Genomic DNA, 8,233 nt, shown 5'->3' on the forward strand with positions numbered 1-8,233 from the left:
GTGCCTGTTAATGGTTGTATATAACGCAGTGTTTAAAAAAAACACAAGTAGTTCATATCATATGATAGCTCTTCTCATTGTGAACAACTTTGCCTCAAGAACCGTTGGTGTCCGTCAAACCGTTTGTTAAATATTTGAGATTATGTTAAAAACCTACTTTTGTGAACTAGTCCTAGGTTTTTCACTCAATCCCAACAAAACAAGTGCCACAAGATTCTCTGGAGTCTATTTATGTAAAATTATTTTTTTTAAATTAAACTTTTGATTTTATGTGTCGACGTCATGCAAAATATAAGTAGTTGACTTAGCCACTGCTACTTAAATAGCTATAACTCTTAAACGAATTGAGATATTGTCACAAAAATTGGCACACTTATGTAAGGGCTCAATCTGAGGACAAACATACAAAGAAATGGGGCTCGGTCACTTGGTGGTGCTATAACAATGATAAAATTTAAAGAGGATGTAACAACTTTCCTGCTTTTCTGATTGAGTTGACATTTTCTATGCAATTTGTGCATTATCTTTGTTGCATAATGTTTGAGAAATGCCTAATATAGTCCAGAACATGGGCTTAAAGGCCCTACGGTGCTTGAACCCCAATAATTGCTGCTTGCAGCTATATTTCTTTTCTTTTTTTCTTTTTTTTCAAGCAAAATATAGCAAAAATGAGCAGTATAGCTACAGCTTAATTTTGTATATGCTGATGAGATAATGTGACACGGACTGATGACTTAAAATGCCCAGTCAACTCTGTTAATCATGAGTAAAGTCCTAAAAGATGTACACTATATCGTACAGTCTGACAGAGTTGATGACAAAACGGGTTTACGCTTGATCGCCCCATCTCGCGAGGGGGCTGCGTGAACTGTTGCTCTTGTGCCCAATCGTATAATGCAAACGTTAAAACAAGTCATGCTCTTTAGTAAAAGTATTTATGATAGTACTGTGTGAGAAACAAAGTGAAAAGTAAGTGTTTATGAACTGATAATTTGCCGTTTTACTCGTGATTTGAAAGTGAATAAAAGTCGTTGTTGTTGTCGTGCCTCTAGTGTTCATTTCACCACAACAAGCAATATAAGTAGCATGCTCTTATTCCAAACATAGCCATACTGCATACTACTTTCTAATATAGTAGGTAGTAAGCAAGAGGAAAGAGAGTGAGAGAAAGATGGAGAGAATGAGGCAGGGATGTATAAGTTACAGCTCATCTCCTGTAGAGTTTATGAACGCCTGCCTCTCTGTTAAAGCAAGGCCCCGCTGGGGGCCACCGTGCAGGAGACGGGACCCTGCGGCCCCTCTCCCCGCACGGATAGAGAGGTCATCATGGGGCCCTGAGCGCCACGACCCCTGCGGTCACACTGCACAGTGTCATTTCAGACGCAGTACAAACGCAGTAATTCACTCTGATAACAGCGTCTCGCTCACAATCACTGCGGTCAGACAAGCCAAAAAAAAAAAAAAAAAAAAGGATGATTTTGTCTTTACTACATTCTTAAAATGAAAAGTTACAATGAGAACAGACTTAGAGCTATATAAAAAACAAAACAAAACATAAATAGTGGTTACAGTGAGACACTTGCAATGGAAGTGAATGGGGCCAATCCGTAAGCATTAAAATACTCACTGTTTCAAAAGTGTAGCCAAAAGATTATACATGTTTACATGATTTTAATATGATAAAATCGCTTACTAACCTTATGTGTGTAAACTTAACATAATGCATAATGCCGGTAAACCCTGTAACCAGTTTTATCACACTAAAATCATGATAGCATGTATATTGTTTATGTCTTGTGGCTATACTTTTAAAACGGTGTGCATTTTAATGTTTATGCATTGGCCCCATTCACTTCTATTTTAAGTGCTACACTGTAACTGCAATATTTGCTGTTTTTTTAAATTAAGCAAGTTCTTTTATGTGGTTATGCCACAAATGCTGTCAGTTGAGCTTAACTTGTATTGAACCTACAATAAGGGATAGTCTAATTCCAGACTTCCTTCCTGTACTAACCTATGTAATTTGGTAACAAAAAACCCGCCTCTGGTCTTCATTGGCTGCTCGAGAACAGCTTTGACCCGCCCTCAAACACTACAGTAAGCGGTAGACCAATCACAACAGACTGGGGCATCTGACCAATCAGAGCAGAGTATGCTCTCTGAAAGGAGGAGTCGTTTTGACACTGGGGAAAAAAGGTAATGCTGCAATTTAAATTATGAGCAAATTAAAGTGTTTTTTGACCTTGGATGCATGTAAATCTATTGTATGAGACCTTTAAAACAAAATTAGGCACGTTTAAAAACCATAATAGGTGCTCTTTAAATAGTTAAATAAATAGTTTGTTCACAGACATTTCCTTCCTTAAAACAAAAGTGTTTGATTGGAGGCGAGCTAAAATACAGATTACAGAATACATGCTGTAAAATGTAATTTGTAATGCATTTCGTTAGATTACTCAAGGTCAGTAATGTAATCTAAATACTTTAGATTACTTCTTCAGGTAGATTTTTTTTTCACTTATTTTGACTATAAAAACTCTGCCAGTACAGTAAGACAAAATACAAAATACCATTGCATGTATTCCGTTACTCCCTGACCCTGTTGGTTGGTCTCTATGGGAATAAACCGATTCAAGTCGATATCTTACGATTTTGCCATCTCATACGAATTATTATGAGTTGTCATGAGACTATGTTGAAAATTACAAGAGGGTAAGTTAATTGTGACATAAAGGTTTTAGAGGCTGATGTCATTGGAAAACCTTTCTAAAGGAACATTCTGGGTTCAACACAAGTTAAGCTCAATTTGTTGCATAATCCTGATTACCACTAAAAATAATTTCGACTCGCCCCTCCAAAATCACAGTTACAGTGAGGCACTTACAATGGAAGTCAATGGGGCCAATTTTGGAGGGTTTAAAGACAGAAATGTGAAGCTTATCATTTTATAAAAAGCACTTACATTAATTCTTCTGTTAAAACTCATGTGTTATTTGAGCTGTAAAGTTGTTTAACCATCATTTTAATGGTCGTGTTAGGGTTTTAGGGTTTACGGCGTTGCGTTGTCATGGCAACGTAGTTGTAAAAGTGGATATAACTTTTCACAGAAAAGATTAGTAAGCTATTTTCTCACACTAAAATCATGTTAACACGTATAATGTTTACATCTTGTGATCAGTGGCATAGACTCCAGGGGGGATTCAAAACAAGTAAGTACAACCCCCCCCCAATGTTCAGGCCAAATCTACGCCCTTGCTTGTGGCTATACTTTTGAAACAGTGAGTATTTTAACGTTTACGGATTACAATGGAAGTGAATGGGGCAAAAAGTGGTTTGTATCATTTACATTTGAATTTTACATCTAGAAGTTAAAATCACCAGCACACATCCATTTAAACGAAGTTCTGCGTGATTAGTTTGCCCATGCAGTGGTAACGGATTCCTAATCAGTGGTGTGTTTGTATAAAGCACTCTTCTGCTGGGGTAAACAGGGCTCTATTTGATGCCCTTTATGAGGGCTGTTTGTTTGGCAGGGTTTATTCCTCTGTTAGACTGGCTCCACGCTCTCGGAGGGAGGCCGGCCCTCCTGCAGGGCTGCAAATGGGCGGGTGGCAGCCGGGCCACATGAGAGAGAAGCTCTCCAGCTGTTACAAACTTCCACTCGGCGCTCTCTTTATCTGTCCATCATCTGTTTGAGATCTTACAGTAGATGTTAACAGGTTTTCAATGGGTATGATCATGTATCTCCAACCTACAATAAAAGCGTAAAGCACATTAGATGGAGATAAAGAGCTATTCTCACTGCTGTTTCACTCTTAATGCTTATCAGATAAGCTTTGATTCTCACAGACTGTCATTAGAGTGTCCCATTAGCTCTGTTCACACCCACGATGTGAGAAAGTTAACTCTGTTAGCGTCTACATTAAATGCTTGTTGGAAATCACACATGTTGTAACCCTTAACCCAGTTGTAGTCGTTCCTGGCAGCTAACAGAACTAGAATGGTTTTAACGGGATGAAATAAGCAAATTAACACATGCAGTGTTCTCAGGCTATGAATGTTAAGAATTGTTTGAATTAACTGATGCGTAAAATACGGTTAATCTACCTCAAAGGGGGCGGTCATCTGAGACGTACATCATATAAACTCTGCTAACGCTTTATTATAACTTCGAATACTAATTCATTAAGAAGCATTATATAATGCTTAAAAATGAATATACAGTGAGGTCCAAAAGTCTGAGAACTCATTTCAAACAACAGACATGTTATTTAACACTCTGCATCCTGCACATATTTTACAATATCATTTGCAATGGAAAATAATTAAATAATTAAATAATAAAATAAAATAGGCAAAACAGAAGCATTTTCATAATGTTGATAATTCATCCCTCCTTTTCTTAAAAAAAAAAAGAAGAAGAAGAAGCAAAAATGCCAGTCACAGTGATGCACTTTCAATGGAAGTCAATGGGGCCAATTTTTAGAGGGTTTAAAGGCAGAAATGTGAAGCTTATAATTTTATAAAATCACTTACATTAATTCTTCTGATAAAACTTGTGTATTATTTGAGCTGTAAAGTTGTTTAAATCATCATTTTATGTTTTTGGTTTACAGCATTATGTCGTCATGACAACGAAGTTGTCAAATTTAATATAACTTTACACAGAAAAAGTTAGTTAGGTAAACACACATATTGTTTACGTCTTGTGGCTATACTTTTGAAACAGTGAGTATTTTAACGTTTATTGAAGGGCCCCATTCACTTCCATTGTGTCTTACTGTAACCCAGATTTTTGCTTTTTTAAATAAAATACATTTTTGTGGTAATAAGCATTATTCCACAAATACTGTCGACTGAGCTTAACTTGTATTGACAGCATCCTTTAAGCATTATGCAATGAAACTACATTTATAAAGGGGCCCCTAAGAGCATCGCCAGTGGTTGCCCGGTTACGGGGCCCTTAAGCCAGGTGAGAATATTTCATGGTAAATTAGGAGAATCTCTTTGAAGTTTCTTCACAGGCGTCATGAAAAGAATCAAAGACTTCTGAAACAAAAGCTCAAATGTGCCATTTGTTGTGATTTTACGGATATTTTATTATCTGAATATAAAGAATAAATAACAGTTCATCTTAATTTACAGGATAAATCGTTGTCAGAGCACAGCTGTCACCGCTGCGGGACATTACAAATCCATAATAAATTCTGAGGTCGTCACACCGGCGTTTCCCAAAGAGTGGAAAACCAAATAAAACGTCTCAAACGGCTCTACGGGCAATTCTCTGCAATATAAATACAAATATTAACCAATATTTTCCACAAATACAGTAGACTCTGGATAGTACACATAATACTGTTTTTTTACAAGTAGCGAGAACTTTACATGATGGCACGACATATACATACAATACATTCCTGCACATGATAGTGCATACAAATGAAAAATAAAAGGGAACGCTTTATAACAACTTTCATTAATGAGATTAACAGACATTTGTACATTACATAATGGTTAACAAATCATTAGCTAATGTGCATTCAAATAGTTTGAAATGTCATTAAACATTGATTCACATATGAATCATCTGTTAAGCATGAAATGACTTTCAGTGAAAGTTATTATACAGTTACTAAAATACAAAATAAAACATTACTTTATATAACTTAAGTCCAGAAGCAGGTATCAGATCAGAGTTTTTTTATATATATATATATAGTATATATTTTGTATATGTATAAAAACAGTCCAAATACCATCATATATATATATATATATATATACGCATATGGGTATCAGATGGTATTTGGACTGTTTTTGGAATTTAAATCCAGATATATGTAAAGGGATTTTTATAACTTTCATTCAGTAAAATGTTTATTTTTAAAAGGTTTTATAACTCAAGCCCAGCAATATTATTCAGACAAGCTGTAATATATATAAAATTCTAGATTTTAGAACTTAAATCTGGAAACAAAATGTAAAATCACACTTTTTTAACTTTTGACCAAAAATACATACTATATCTGATATGTGTTTTTTTTCTTTTTCTTTTTTTTTTTCTTTTTTTAAATTAAATCCAGATATATATATATATATATATATCTGGACTTGATTTAAAAAAAGAAAAAAAAAAGTTTTTTTTATTTTTTTTTTTTTATAACTTTCATCTAGTAAACTTTTTATTTTTAAAAGGTTTTTATAACTTAAGCCCAGCAATATGCATCATACAAGCATTTTCTTAAATAAAAATTGGTCCAAAAACACTTATCTGATCAAAATGTTATTTCTTAAGTCCAGTAATATATATATATATATATATATATATTGTAAATTTTGGAATTTAAACCCAAACATAAAATGCATCAGATCAGAGTTTTAACAACTTTTGTCCAAAAACAACAAATAAGATTTTTTTTTTTTTTCTTAAATAACTTAAAGTCCAGAAATATGTATCAGCTTAAAGTTTTAATAACTTAAGTCCAGTAATATGCCTCAGACAAGTGTATTTATAACTTTTGTCCAAAATACCTATCTGATAAGAGTTTTTCTATAACTTCAAGTCAAGTAATTTCAATCAGATCGCAGACTTTGGAGCTTAAGTCCAGAAATATGTGTCAGATTACTTAAGTCCAATAATATACATCAGCCCTGTACATCTGACAAACACGTATCTGATATGTTAAAGTTTAAGTCCAGTTATATGTATCAGATGAGAGTTTTTAATAAGTTATGTTTATTAATATTCTTGATCAGTTGGCGCAGGAGCATTTGCACTCTGTGATGATGGGGTACTGCACGGGTATCCAGGCGCATTTGAGCGCGCCTCTCCTCTGCACGCATCTCCAGCGCAGGAGCGTGATGTGCGTGGATTTGGCCGGTTTGCACACCATGCCCTCCGGCACCGAACACGACCTCTTGCTGTAGCAGCTGCCCGCCCGGACGTACCGGGGCCAGAAACGCGAGCCAAGGTCATTCCACGCGTAAAGCACGGGACAGAATGAGTACGACCACAGCCACATCTGCAGCCGGCGCTTCAGTTTCTTGCTGGCTTTACGCTTTTTGCCCCACTGCACTTCAAAGTCCAGAGCCCGGATGTCTTTTGGCATCAGTCCGGTCGGGTTCTGCAGGAGATCCTGCTCGTCCAGCTCGTCGTTGCCCGTGTACCGCTCCTGAGGGATGGTGATGGAGAGGAAGCGGCTGTCAAAGTCCCCGAGAACGCCCCTCAGCTCGGTTTCATTAAGATCCCTCTCTCGAGGGTCATATATCGGGTCGGGATCCTCTTTGAGCTCCAGTAGGGGTAAAGTGTCACTGGGGATTGGTCGGAGGAGATAATAGTGCTGACACTGAGCGAACGACACCAGCAGCATGTACACAGCCAGTAAAAAAGTCATGATGCGCAAAGTGTCCATCAATGCCACTCAAATGCGTTTTACGCACGCAGATACAGTCTCCGCGACTTTTATCCAATGCAATTCCAGTGCATGAGTTTTGCACACTCACACAGCGGATCTATCCATCCACAACATCACAGGACTGGAGGAGGGATGCATGAACAATCAAATAAGAAGATTAATATTCCTGGTGCTATCTTCAGCTTCAGATCTGCACGTCTCGTCCTAAACTGATGATTTTCATCAAAGCTGTTAAATGCATTAGAATCGTGGCGTGTCGCGTGCGCATCACGCGTCGGCATGTCCAAAACTCTGGGAATGCCTCTCTCAGGCGCGCGCCTCCAATATATACACGCGCGGCTCCGTGATGTAATACATCAACACTGGTTTTTAAAATATGGGCTTGTGTGTGGGAGATTCCCGGACACCTCCTTTCTCTCTCTCTCTCTCTCTCTCTCTCTCTCTCTCTCTCTCTCTCTCTCTCGCTCTCTCACACACACACACACACACACACACACACACAGAGAGAGAGAGAGAGAGAGAGAGAGAGGCGTGGCTGGAGAGCATTCAGGGGTTTGGAGTTGCTACGCCCTCTGTCGGCCAAACCACACACTGTCAATATCAAACCCTTTCACAAACACAATAAACTAACTATGTTGTGGGAAAACATAGTATATGTATGTAAGTGTCTCTGTGTCTGTCTATCTGTCTGTCTTTCTGCCTGTCTATCAATCTATCTATCTATCTATCTATCTATCTATCTATCTATCTATCTGTCTGTCTGTCTGTCTGTCTATCCATCCATCCATCCATCCATATTACTATCTATCTATCTATCT

At 37.2% G+C, this 8,233-nt stretch overlaps 1 protein-coding gene across 1 annotated transcript; it reads right to left on the reverse strand.

The window, feature by feature from the left end:
* Window positions 1-6,152: 6,152 nt before the first annotated feature.
* On the reverse strand, window positions 6,153-7,744 carry LOC127452012 (noggin-1-like). The gene has a single exon (XM_051717135.1). The coding sequence runs from the start codon at window positions 7,410-7,412 to the stop codon at window positions 6,753-6,755; it is 660 nt and encodes a 219-aa protein (XP_051573095.1). The 5' UTR covers window positions 7,413-7,744; the 3' UTR covers window positions 6,153-6,752.
* Between the last annotated feature and the right edge of the window lie 489 nt (window positions 7,745-8,233).

Source organism: Myxocyprinus asiaticus, chromosome 14 (genome assembly GCF_019703515.2).
Source record: "Myxocyprinus asiaticus isolate MX2 ecotype Aquarium Trade chromosome 14, UBuf_Myxa_2, whole genome shotgun sequence".
Taxonomy (NCBI): domain Eukaryota; kingdom Metazoa; phylum Chordata; class Actinopteri; order Cypriniformes; family Catostomidae; genus Myxocyprinus; species Myxocyprinus asiaticus.

Bases quoted from the DNA above. Each gene is read 5' to 3' on its own strand.
- LOC127452012 (XM_051717135.1), bottom strand. From the start codon at position 7,412: ATGGACACTTTGCGCATCATGACTTTTTTACTGGCTGTGTACATGCTG.